The sequence below is a fragment of the Paracoccidioides brasiliensis genome (assembly GCF_000150735.1).
Source record: "Paracoccidioides brasiliensis Pb18 unplaced genomic scaffold supercont2.2, whole genome shotgun sequence".
Lineage (NCBI taxonomy): Eukaryota > Fungi > Ascomycota > Eurotiomycetes > Onygenales > Ajellomycetaceae > Paracoccidioides > Paracoccidioides brasiliensis.
This window is the reverse complement of record NW_011371359.1, coordinates 3209436-3222221: the sequence shown is the minus strand read 5'-3', so window position 1 is coordinate 3222221 and position 12786 is coordinate 3209436. Positions and strand designations below refer to the sequence as shown.

Sequence of the window (12786 nt, the reverse complement as noted above, 5' to 3'; positions counted from 1 at the left end):
ATCGAGGAGGAAATGCGCAGGACGCAGAGTGAGTACTGTTCTCTATCTAGACAAACTCAGAAGATTCTACGATGCTAACTCTTTTTGAACAGAGAATAAGGCGACGGGTTCGTGAAAGATTTCCACTTAATTAATTATCTCTCAGTTTGAACAGTGTTAATACCAAAGTTGCTTTCTAGAGTATCATCTAGGTCTACTCAAAGGGTATGTTTCGTATACAGGAGGCTATATCTCATCCTCAGTTCATTTTGCTGGGGGGCGCTGTTCAGTTTGATACTGTGAAGACCTCCATAGGGATAAAATTCCCTATTTACACTTTTTGCCCCAGACAAGAGGGATCAAATCTATTATGTCGAGGCAGCCTGAAATGAGATGTGTCTTATCATGGAAGCCTATAGAGGCGGCTTATCTGCGTTCTATACATACGACAAGCCACAAAAACCACCAGGGCATATCGTCCATAACGTGTAGACTAACCCTCACAAAAACGCTAGAAAACTCGCGCGATTGCGAGCACAACTTCTCGAGCCCACAGCCGGAGCTGGATCTGGTGGTGGCTCCGGATTTGATGTGAGCAAAAGTGGCGATGCACGAATATCACTCGTGGGATTCCCATCAGTGGGCAAGTCAACCCTTTTATCAAAGATTACAAAGACAAAAAGCGAGGTTGCAGCGTACTCTTTCACCACGCTCACAGCGATCCCTGGCGTTTTGGAGTATGGGGGTGCTGAAATCCAAATTCTCGATTTGCCGGGTATTATTGAGGGTGCTGCGGAGGGGAAGGGGAGGGGGAGGCAGGTTATATCTGCGGCTAAGGTCTGAGTGTATCCGGCTTCTTTTCTTCTAGTTCCTTGTTATTCCTATGTGGGTGTTCTAACAAATCTCAACTTTTAGACTAGCGATCTAATCATGATGATACTTGATGCTACAAAACGCGCTGAGCAACGGGCTCTCCTGGAAGCTGAATTAGAGGCTGTTGGAATTCGGTTGAATAGAGACCCTCCGTAAGCTGTTCATTAAACTGGTGCTCCTAGTTTACATTTTTCAAAGATATGCTGATGTGTGGGATACGTATATTTTTGACAGCAATATCTACTTAAAAGTGAAAAAGGCAGGTGGAATGAAAATCACATTCCAGTCGCCGCCTAAAAAGCTTGATGAGAAGATGCTCTACAACATTTTACGAGACTACAAGATTTTGAACTGTGAAGTTTTAGTACGAGATGAGAATGGTTCGTTCGTCCTGAAATGCAGGTTTCTCTTCTCCTAATTCTTGAGACTTGGGAGAACTGACCATATGACATTTTTTACATCTCTTAGCCACGGTTGATGATTTTATCGATGTGATTATGAGAGACCATAGGAAATATATTAAATGGTAAGTATTCATTTGTATCCTTTTTCACTGCGGCCTATACATGTCGTTCTTCTAACCCACCTGCCCTCCCCCAAAAGTCTCTACGTCTACAACAAAATAGACAGCATCAGTTTAGATTTCCTAGACAAGCTCGCACGGGAGCCTAATACGTGCGTCATGAGCTGCGAACTAGACCTGGGCATTCGAGATGTCATTGATCGGTGCTGGAAGGAACTGCAGCTGATGCGGGTATACACCAAACGGTAAGTTACCCCCTATACATACACGTTGCTTGCCTCGTCACTTTTAGCGATGAAATAAGATGGACATTGTTAATGAACATGAACAGGAAGGGAGTCGACCCTGATTTTTCCGAGGCGCTAATTGTCCGAAACAACGCTACGATTGAGGATGTATGTGACCGGATCCATCGGACGCTGAAGGATAATTTTAAGTATGCGTTGGTTTGGGGCGCCAGTGCGCGACATGTGCCGCAGCGGGTGGGGTTGGGGCATGTAGTTGCGGATGAGGATGTGGTGTCGATAGCGACGAAGTGAGGATCAGTCAAAATTATAGTTACCTACCCTATGTCTGCGGTTTCGGGTTCATAGATGCTGCAGCCACAAATAACTACTAACCATTGGATGAATTGGCTGGTTAACTTTGACCGCCGCCAAGGCAAAATAAATATTGACATCCATATTGTGTTCATGTACGGTACTTCGTAGCTCTTCTCCATATCACCATTGGGCAACAATTCCTCAATTCGCTTGAGGTTGAGGTAATCCTCCGCATCGGGCCGATTAGGGCTTCTGATTAGGGCTGGGGCGAGAACAGAGACATTCGCCGTCTATTATTAACATCATCATCAACATCGGCCAGACAGAGAGCATACGTAAAAGATCAGCAGCATGTTAAGAGGGAAGATCAGTTGGAGATTGCTTCTTCTAGATGCAAGTGGAAAGATAATATCTTAACTACCCCTGAATCCAACGGGCAGATAGCCCCCCGCTTACATCGAAGCTTCTCGAAGCTTCCGCTGAATTGGGTTGTTCAGCCCATGTCAATGATGCAACCAAAATCCTGGCCCGGCTGAAGAACAAGAAAAGAACCAGATCACTAGTTTTCCTCAGTGGAGACAATCCCTTGGAAGAAAACAACAGGATTCGCCAGTATATTCGACAGCAAAGCCCCAAGGAACCCAGAGACATGCTTGGACAGTTCCCTTTGGGGTATTGTGTCTTTCCTGAATAACGTTAATCCACGCAGAAACCCACCCGCATCCAACCATCCACTTCTGACTAACATCCAAGGCATCATATCACCTATTTTACACCCACAACCTTCACAGCGCAACGGTAGCGTATAGGTACAGTGCACACAACACCCATTTGTTGATACATTGTCTACGCACGGTCGTAGCTGTGTCAGTCCTGTCCCCTCTATGCTTTCCATCTTTCTTCCTTCTAACTTCGTATAGACTCAGCGCTGGACGGCCCATATATAGGCCTATGACACTCCTCTTGCTCTCAACTTCCCGCCACTCAGGAGACAACCAATCGTATATACGAATATAAGCAACCTGCCAGCCTGCGCACACCGTCAATCAGTCTTTCAGTCCTCCCTTTCGACCCAGTCATCTTGCATTCTCCCGTCTCTCGTTCCGGCTCTTCCACTCTGTCGATACCCCCCCCGCCTCCTGTATAAAATACGATATACACCCCCCTCCTACAACCTCACTCGTCATCAGTTATTATAGCTCAACATGGTTGTAGAGACGAGACTATACGACTCGTTGAGCATTTCGCCAACAGCTACTCAGGATGAGATTAAGAGGGCCTACAAGTATGCGTTTCTTTTCTTACAAGCATTTTAATGCCTCCGTCCGATTTAGCTGTTCGTTCTATACATCATACTTGATAATTCGGTGATCATTGCTGCTGACTCTCAAGCACAATAACTACAGGAAAGCGGCACTGAAATTCCACCCAGATAAAAATAAGAATAACCCAGCAGCCGGGGAGAAGTTTAAAGGTAATAAATTCAGCACCCAAGCTCCAGCGAGAAGAGGCTTTCTAAGAAAACCACCAGAAATGTAAAAAGAAAGAAGGACAACATAAAGATGGCTGACAATTATAAAATCAAAGAGGTATCTCAAGCATACGAAGTCCTTTCGGACCCCGAAAAACGAAAAGTCTACGACCAATATGGCCTTGAATTCCTATTGCGCGGGGGCACAGCAGAGCCCCATCCCGGAGCCAGCGGTGGCGGACCAGGCGGCATGCCTTTCGGTGGGATGCCCGGCGGCTTCCAGGCCTTTGGAGGTATGCCGGGTGGCGCACAAACATTCCACTTCTCCACCAGCGGCGGACCAGGTGGTTTTAGATTTAGCAACCCAAACGACATCTTTTCGAACTTTGCCAGATCTGGCGGGGCGGGGATGGAGGACGACGACCTGTTTTCGTTCCTGGGTGGTCTAGGTGGTGCTGCGAGGGGTGGTGGTTCTGGTGGAGGAGCGAGACGGAACGCGGCTCCGAATGGGGCGCATCGCAGGCCGCCGACGCCGGAGGTTACGACTGTGGAGAAGCCGTTGCCACTTACATTGGAGGAGTTGTTTACGGGTGTGCATAAGCGGATGAAGATTAAGAGGAAGACGTTTGATGAGGTGACGGGGAAGAGATACGTTGAGGATAAAATTTTGGAGTTTGATGTTAAGCCTGGGTTGAAAGCGGGGAGTAAGATCAAGTACACGGGTGTCGGGGATCAGGAGGAGGGGGGCACTCAGGATCTACATTTCATCATTACTGAGGTGAGTTTCCCCATACAATACAACCATACCCATACCCATACCCCCCACACAACTAGTCTTGTCAATTATGATCCTTCCTATCTGCCGCGCCTCACGACTATTCTATTCTATTTATTTACTAACTCCTCAATCCACCCCATCAGAAAGAACACCCAACCTTCAATCGTGACGGAGACGATCTCACAACAGTCATCGAAATCCCTCTAAAAGAAGCTCTGACTGGTTGGAGCCGCACCGTCACCACTATCGACGGCAAGCAACTCCGTGTATCAGGATCGGGGCCCACATCGCCAGGTTTCGAAGAACGGTTCCCATCGCTAGGCATGCCCAAGTCGAAATTTGCCGGGCAACGCGGGGATATGATCGTCAAAGTTAAGGTTAAGTTCCCAACGACGTTGACGGCGGCGCAGAAGTCGAAATTGAAGGAGATCTTGTAATAAGGTTTTGAACTGGGAGGAGAGGCCGATTGAATTGGATCCGGACTTAGTCATTGTCACGTTTTCCGTTTTTGTGCCTTCTATTTTTATTTTGAGGACTCCTCGTCCTCGAGTGTGAATCATGAAATTGGGGATATCTGTTTATGTTTTGGTGATAAGGTTGGTGATAAGGCATTGACGTACGCATACGATGGGACACGCTTTGACGCTTTCCTTCCGCTCTCCATTCTTATTGATCTTTTCATCTGCTTTCTTGGTTTACCTTTTTTTTTTTTTTTTTTTTTTTAATTTAATTTAATATTTTCCTTTGTCAACTGCTATGGGCATAGAGTTCCGCATTAACTACCGGTGTGGGATATTGTTATTTATCTTCGCATGCGAATAAGCATGTTAACGTACGCTTCTCCCCTCACGCCTCTTTTACTACCTGTTCCCATCTTCTCTCAATTGTTACTTTTAAAACAAAAACTTATACGGAGTATAAGTGACTTCATATGCCTCTTATGGTTCGATTCGTTGTACCCTTTTTTTCCTTTTTTTTCCTTTTTTTTTCCTCCGCCCCCTTCACTCCCCTCTGCTTTTCTTTCCCCGTGGATGGGCACGAAAGATCGTTTTCATGTTGGAACAAATTATTTATTTATTTATTTTTTTAAAAAAGCAAAAAAGAAAAAGAAAAAGCTTTTAGCTTAGTTACCACTTGAATTAAATATTATATACATTTAAAAAGATTATAGGGAGGGGATGCTGAACCAATAACTATTCTGCTTACAACTGTACTTCCTGCAACATCGCCTGGCGTAGTTATTAATAGATGCTGACTGGCGCCATTCCTGATCGGGCGCGCAGCTTCAACCTCAAACTTCTTCCAAGCTCCAAACCTGAACATTGAACAAGAAACGGACAACGTTTTAACAAACCCCCTCCAAGTCCTCAAAAATGAAAGAAAGAATAACATTCTTATATGAAGCTGAAGGGCAATTTAACCCGGAGCAAATAACCGTGAACAATGACTCGATATCTGTCCGGTCACTTCACGGTCCCCGGGAGGACAGAACTACATTCAGCTTCAATGATCTCCCACAGGAAGTAAGTTAAGCATTCTTCATTACCAATTGCAGATGTCTATAAGTAAAAGAATTGTTGACACATTTTTGTGTCCCATCTCGTTACTAACGAATTGAGTAAATTCGTTTTCTACTACAGCTTTGGCAAGTCTTGAAACGATGCCACGAGCTACATATTCGTTGGGCATCGGACCATGTTTACGACGCCCTACCACCATTTACAAGCAGAGTATCACCAGGGCTGCACGTCTTCTACTCGCCAATCTCCCAGGAACTCCCTTCGTATGTGTTGATTTCTTGATCATACTTGAACCATTGCTGTATCCAGTTCTATGAAGCCGTGCTTATTCTCTGAAATGAAGCCCAACCAGTTCACTCCTCTGTCCATTACTACGCAAGATGTTTGACGATGGCCTGGAATGCGAACTCCCAGAGGTAAAACGGACATTACTCCTCAATTACACCAACCCAGAAGGAAAGCCAACGGCAGTTTCCTGATTAACTGTGGAAAAACAGACGTCATTCATACCGCCGCCAGTCCTAGCTGTAAGATCCTCCTCAACTCCCTCTCTCCAGTTCCACCAACTGCTCCCGTCCCTTAGCGAGCTTGTTACGTTCATCCAGCAGAAGCTCTGCCCGGCGTATGGGGATCGCAACACAGATGCATATGCCAACTGCCAATCGCATGCAAGCTCCCTGCTTTCCGTGGATTCCTTGGATATCGACTATCAAAGTTCCACGCATAGCTTTTCAGTGGCGGCGTACTGGTCCAAACCTTCCCAGAAAGGTGGATGGTCGGAGACAATACATAAACTCAAGAAAAGCACGGACAGAGTAGAGATAGGGATATTAGCGATGGAAAATCCAAGAGAGCCACATGAGCTCTCCATGGGAGGCTTCCTGGCTGTCGTTGGCGAGGATACGAAATTAAGTACGCATTTTACCGTCTCAGCCACCACTCCACCCGCGTCCCCCTTTTCTACCCCCCTCTTACTGACTTATATTATGATACACATAAATAGGTCCCACCCTCTTCTCCTACCCATCGCGCCACCACCCCCTCCCCCTCTCCTCAAAATACACAATCACCTTCCCAAAGCCAACAGGCCTCCACCCAACCCTCCACCTCTCCCTCCCCCGGTCATCCCTAACATCCCTACCCGAGCGCCTCCCCCCCTCGGTTGAATGCTCGCTATATACCTACTTAACCCTCCCCTCCCCCCTCTTCGCCGATAAATACCAACTGTCCACCAAAGACCCGCTCTTCCTACACTCACACAACCTCCTCTCCCTCCACGCCATCGCCGGTGAAACAGACCTCGAAGCCCCAGACTGGTTAACGAAGCGTTGGGGATCTAGTGTACTGCTCGAACTCGCCACGCCGAAAGGTAACGACAAGGCAAACACAAACGACAAGGATACCTGGCAAATCTCCATCCCCTTACACCTCCGCTACCTCCCCACCTCTCCCGGCGGGTACCGAAACATCAGCATGCCCTGGCCCGTCGTCTTCTGGGCATGTGCGAACGAAGGTATGAAAATGGGCCGTAACCCCTTTGACAGAGTGAGGTTGGGCTGGGATGACCTCTTCGCGCCCAACACGCTGTATTACCATTTCCACCCTGACCCGTCTGCGCAGGGGAGCGGTGCGGGTGGAGGTGCGGGTTCGATGGTTGAGAAGATTACGGTGCCAGTGTTGAAGATTCGAGGTGCTTGGGATGTGTGGGGGATTGAGATAGGGACTATGGTTGTGGTGTTTCTTGGGTTTTTGTGGGTGGTGGGGAAGTTGAGGGCTGTTGCGTGGGGGAGGGGGAGGGAACGTGGTTTGAGGGGAGGGAGGGAGAAGAGGGAGTGAGTCTCATTGGGAAAGAATAGGATGAGATGTTATCTTGGTGGATTCGAGGGCAGAGCTAGTCGTGTATCGGTTGAAGAGAGGTAAGTGAAAAAAGGATGTGTATATATGTATATACATTTTCTTCGAGAGATTTATCCTTCTTATTCCCCCCCCTTAAATTGTCTCCTGCTCGACCAAGCAGACGTCATCTATAGATGTATATTATGAAGAAACACTCACTCTCCCCTCGACACACAAATTTTTAAAGAGAAATTTGTTGAAAAACTAAATGGGCTGCAATCTCCTATCTTTACACGTACAGATAATAAATACATGGACCTTGATTACTCCATCTCAACCCATACAGAACAAAAGTTGCACCAAAAACCTCAGCCCATACGAACCTGAGGGTGCAAAAGTTTGTCTCAGTTAGACATCTCATTGTACACATACATATCAAGTGCGTACCCGCCAACTCATATCATCGCTGGCTGAAAAGGCATCAGTACCTGCTCGTTAGAAAGTAGAGGACAGAATGAACTTGTAGTAAGATACATCTGTTTGAAAACAACCCTGCCAACACCAGTCATCCCTCAATTTTTGTTTCATCCATCATACCCAAAGGCAATAAATGTTTGAAACAAAAAATGAGGGATAAAAGAATCAAAAGCCAACAAACACCACCAGCCATTATCCTTCTTTTTTTACTCCTTTGTGCGTAAAATTAAAAATGAAAGCCGTGCTTTGCCAACCCGCATATTCTTGGAATCCCAAGCAAAAAAAAGACAAAAAAGGAAAATCACACTGCAAACCCACCAACAGGGCAACACATCGGCCACAATGCCAGAGAACAAATGGCATGTACATGAAATTAGGAAAGTCATGTATAGCAAGGACAGACAAGAAAGGTACAAAGAACCCCCTGGAGCTAAGGAGGATGCTCCAAATGGGAAGATTGTGGACATGAGAAGACATGATGTATTTCTGTTCACCGGGCAAGCATGGATATATAGATGCAAAGAAGAAAGTAAAAGAAAACAAATACCAAACATAAAAACATGCAAGGGCACTAGGGGGGCTTAGAAAAAAAACTCTTCAAGTGATGGGCAGATTCGAGCAGATTCGAGCAGCAAACACTTAAAAGTGAAAAGGGAAGCAGGACAAATTAGACAGGAAAAAGTGACAGATGGCATTATTTCATCAGCATGAGGCAAAAATGGGACACACATAGAAGGGGCATTCATATTAAACAAGACAGGGACATTAAAGGGATAAGTTTGGTGGTAAGGTAACAGGGAAAGGAGGAAGAACGTGTATAAAGGTACGGCACGACAACAAAAATTAACATAACCCAGAATCATGGATATCAAGCGTGTCATAATTCAGAAAGAAATTATGCAAGAAAAGGCAGCTCCGCTGAACGTGAAAAGAAAGTAAACCAACCAAGAGTATCAAAACCAGACGCTTGCAAATTATGAATTACCGTTGGTGTAAGAATCCAGCATCCTGAAGCAAGGAGTATCGAAAGTAAAGGGGGGCACGAAATAACAGAAGACCAGCGATAGATTTGACGGGAAATGAAAGCTTTGGACAAAATCATCCTGACACGGTGCCGATGGAAGGGTGGTTTTGAATCATCTGGTAATCGAGTCCCAACATCTCCGGGTCCCCCACGTCGGGATATCTCGTTTGTTGAATTTTCCAAAGACCTTTCCTTCGAATCAACCCAAAGCGAGAATGAAGACAGTACAACATTCGAAGCAAGCCAAGAAAATACAGGAATGCAAAACAAGCAAAGAGGTAGGGGGAAATCTTACAGAAATTGTGCATGTTCACAGGGCTATATGTACCATCGAGAGCGGGGGAAACAAGTTGGTGTTGTCAAACCGGGCATAAAAACGGATATCGTAAATCACGTAAACAAAACAAACAAAAAAGAAAATATGTCCAGAAAGGATAAGCTAAGTTGTTGTACCTATACAACAACAACCTGTCCCTCCTCATCAGCCGGATCAGACGCTGTGATATCTCCATATTTGCTTTCAGTAACCGACGCAGGATCATCATCCAAATCAATCGCACTATCGTCATGGTTGCTGTTCAAGTTAGCACCACCAGAAGGAGAAATACTAGGATTCACATTCGCATTCCCATTCGCATTCTCAACCGTAATCGAACTCTCTTCATTCCCAGAACTAGCGGCTGGAGACATCGACGATGGAGTCTCATTGGCCTGAGCTATCGGGGATATGTTCGTAAGTTGTGCTGACCCTTCTCCCCCTCCCTGCGCTGATGAATTTGAAGCAGAATTAGCTGACCCCGTCCCCGGTTGTGCCGTATGCGACCGCTGGGCTGAAGGTGCTGGTGCTGGCGCTGGTGCTGTAGCATAGCTAACTCCCTGTACGAATGACAACTCCAGCAACGCCTGTGAGGTGGAACTCATGAATCCAGCCCTCTCAGCCTGCCACCACATCATCTCCAGAAAGAACACCTTGGTCATCCACCACGCGCTGAAGCTCTGTGCGCCACCAAGAGTAAGTCCATGAAGCAAGAGCGTCCACACGGCATCTGCCTTGTCGATGATGCACTGCGGTCGATGATTGGGGAAGAGGAGTGGCAGGTTTAAAATGAACGCGATCCATCGATCGGGGAATTGCGAATATTTACCTTCATCCGAGGATGAATAGGAAAATTTCTGAAACCCAAGTTGCTCATCGTACAGTTGCACATCGTCGGGGGATTCGTCGTTATCCTCGACAGGAGCAACCAATGCCTTTATCTGATGTTTCATGAGACTCACTACCCCTGCTAGGGAACAAGACGGGATTTTTGCTTTGGCAGCAATCTCGACCGGGTCAATATACGACACGAAATCCTGCCACATTCTCGTTCTATTGTCGGCATGTGAAAGCCATGCAGAGGCTGCAATCGCGGACTGGTTGACGTCTAACATCCGTTTCAGGAGATGGCAGAATACGCGTGCCGGACTAAGTCTAGCCTCTGCCACATGGTCTGGATGAGATTTCATAGACTTTTGAACATATGTAACTAGTCCTTTGGAAATGGACTTGAAAGCATTCAGCACCGGCTCCGGGACGACCTGAGTGGTTAAGGGTGCTACAAACGCAATCATCTTCTTGTACATCAGCCAATCACACTCTCTAATCCAAGGAGCAACCTCTGGGAGAGTTAGGACCTTGTGAACGGGAACGGTGAGTGTGCCTTGGAAGGAAGAAAAGTGGCGTAAGAAATTTTTCTCTTTACAAAAGCGAAAGCTGTCGATGACTGATATGCAGTGGGAGCGATATAGAGCCTCAAGAGCTTCAGCATTTGCACTATCGGCATGTGAGGGTAGGTATCCATGTATACTGGGAAGCTTAAAGAGCGCGCTCTCCACCGGTACAGGCTCATTTGGATGATTGAAGTGAAGCAGGTTATCTATCACTTGATGAGTCTCAACAAGCGAATTATCTTCTGATGACATGGTCACAAGATTTGAGGACGTGTTTGTAGTGATGTTACCCTGAATATTAGGTTCAGAGGAAGTAGTGCTGTTTGAGTGTGGTGGATTTGTCGCTGTAGCCTGGGGCTGTGAGGAACCACAGGGTTTTGTTAGTCTGCTGATTCAAAGAGAAAATAAATAAAGAAGCTATTCACACCTGTCTTGGGCTCCATTGATGTTGCCGTTGGAAACGTTTTGCTGGGCAACACTAGTAGCTCCAGCATTGTTGCCTAGAATATCTACAGCAGGTCTGCGATCCTGCTCTCGAAGAGACATATCAACATAATGGTATTTAGATTCCCCACGGACTCCCAGTCGCCGAGTTTGGACATTTGGAAAGATGATGCGAACAAGTTTGCCAAAGGAAGCTGGGTTCAGGACCGAAACTCTCTCAGTGCCGCACTGTTCTGCGTAAGAACAGTATACGCGGTCCCGACGAACAGATTTTGTGCTTTTCTGGCAGTTCTCTCTTAACCTAAGTGAGTTTGGTCAGCATTAGATGAAATGTCCGTTTTTCTTTTCCGATGTTTACCATATCATAGCAAAGACCTGTTTAACTTTCTCGGCCTTTCCTCCCGCGCCGTCATGCTTTTGCACTTCAGCAGCCATCTGGCGCAGCGAATATCCATCATATTGACGCAGCAAGCGACGCAGCTCATTATCGTTCGCGAGCGTTGTTGTGGAGCTTCTCCGCTTCCGGGGGCCAGATTCTGAGACATCGTTATCGGGCATCAGATGGTCTGGGATCTGATTCTCAACGCCATCATACAGGGGAGGGTAGTGGCTGTGATCGGGATGAACATCGCCCGTGACACCGTTCGGGGGTAGCTCTGCTGATGGGCCATGAATAGGGAGACCATGGAGTTGAAGGTCGGGGCCTTGATACGCGAAGTTAGTTTCGAACACGAGGGCTTCAGCAGCAGCAGCGTATGCTTGCAAATTTGGGTCAATAACAATTGGGTCAAGAGCAGTACCATGATGAGAAGAAGAAGTATTGGCCAGCTGGGCTCCAAAGCGGATAATCATCTCCTCTGGGTTCGAAGGATACATTTGCTGATTTGTGCCATTATCTGGTTGCATATAGGATGGGTATGTCGTGGGGACATAATGGTCAGGGTGATATTGGGATTGGGTGGTGTTGGAGTGGATGCTCGCAGTCGAACCTCGCGATCTCGAGGGCCTTCTGCTTCTGGGCACAGTGATGTTCGAGCTTGATCGCAATGGCTCTGCTGCTTTCGGGCGGATGCGTGACTGGTGCTGTGGGTTCTGCGGCAAGATATTGGAGGTTTGCAAAGGATGGCGTCCTGGGGCAAGAATATCAAAGCAATATATTTAGCCGAGAATTGCGACGAAAAATACTCCGCAAACACTGGGCAGCCGGTCAGGAGCAAGCAGCCCGACATCGGGAGATACATACCAATATCGGGAGCCACGTCTGGATGGTCCATATTCAAAACGTATTGACTGACTACTAACAAAGAGCCAGTTTGCTGTGGGGTCTTGGTTTGGAATTATGGATATTCTTTGCGGACACTAGTTACGATAATAGAGGCTGGAACAGACAAACGAGGTGCTGTGAAGGCCAATTCCGGGAGCAGGTAACTGTGGCGGAATGAACTTCAGGAGAGCAATCAGCGGGAATGTGTAGACGAAGCTAATCAGGCTAGAGGATTCTTGTTGTCTGGAGGCGGTGTTATCATGGTGGTGGTCATCTTTGTCGGGTGGTTGGATGGAGGTTGTGCGGTGCAGGAGGATGAGGGCTGGTTGTTGTAAACAAATGTTG

The 12786-nt window shown here is 46.8% G+C and overlaps 4 protein-coding genes across 4 annotated transcripts; 3 read left to right on the top strand and 1 right to left on the bottom strand.

The window, feature by feature from the left end:
• Positions 1 to 384: 384 nt before the first annotated feature.
• Positions 385 to 1914, top strand: PADG_02207 (uncharacterized protein; the record flags this gene model as incomplete). The annotated part of the gene is made up of 7 exons (XM_010758948.1): positions 385 to 467; positions 495 to 816; positions 895 to 1004; positions 1087 to 1232; positions 1321 to 1378; positions 1456 to 1620; positions 1707 to 1914. The coding sequence occupies 7 exons, from the start codon at positions 385 to 387 to the stop codon at positions 1912 to 1914; spliced, it is 1092 nt and encodes a 363-aa protein (XP_010757250.1).
• A 1208-nt stretch (positions 1915 to 3122) lies between these two features.
• PADG_02206 (uncharacterized protein) lies at positions 3123 to 4603 on the top strand (the record flags this gene model as incomplete). The annotated part of the gene is made up of 4 exons (XM_010759434.1): positions 3123 to 3202; positions 3324 to 3391; positions 3505 to 4166; positions 4310 to 4603. The coding sequence occupies 4 exons, from the start codon at positions 3123 to 3125 to the stop codon at positions 4601 to 4603; spliced, it is 1104 nt and encodes a 367-aa protein (XP_010757736.1).
• A 936-nt stretch (positions 4604 to 5539) lies between these two features.
• PADG_02205 (uncharacterized protein) lies at positions 5540 to 7522 on the top strand (the record flags this gene model as incomplete). The annotated part of the gene is made up of 5 exons (XM_010758947.1): positions 5540 to 5689; positions 5807 to 5949; positions 6039 to 6102; positions 6184 to 6598; positions 6690 to 7522. The coding sequence occupies 5 exons, from the start codon at positions 5540 to 5542 to the stop codon at positions 7520 to 7522; spliced, it is 1605 nt and encodes a 534-aa protein (XP_010757249.1).
• A 1954-nt stretch (positions 7523 to 9476) lies between these two features.
• Positions 9477 to 12451, bottom strand: PADG_02204 (uncharacterized protein; the record flags this gene model as incomplete). Its single annotated transcript, XM_010758946.1, has 4 exons — positions 9477 to 11077; positions 11159 to 11478; positions 11536 to 12307; positions 12421 to 12451. The coding sequence occupies 4 exons, from the start codon at positions 12449 to 12451 to the stop codon at positions 9477 to 9479; spliced, it is 2724 nt and encodes a 907-aa protein (XP_010757248.1).
• Between the last annotated feature and the right edge of the window lie 335 nt (positions 12452 to 12786).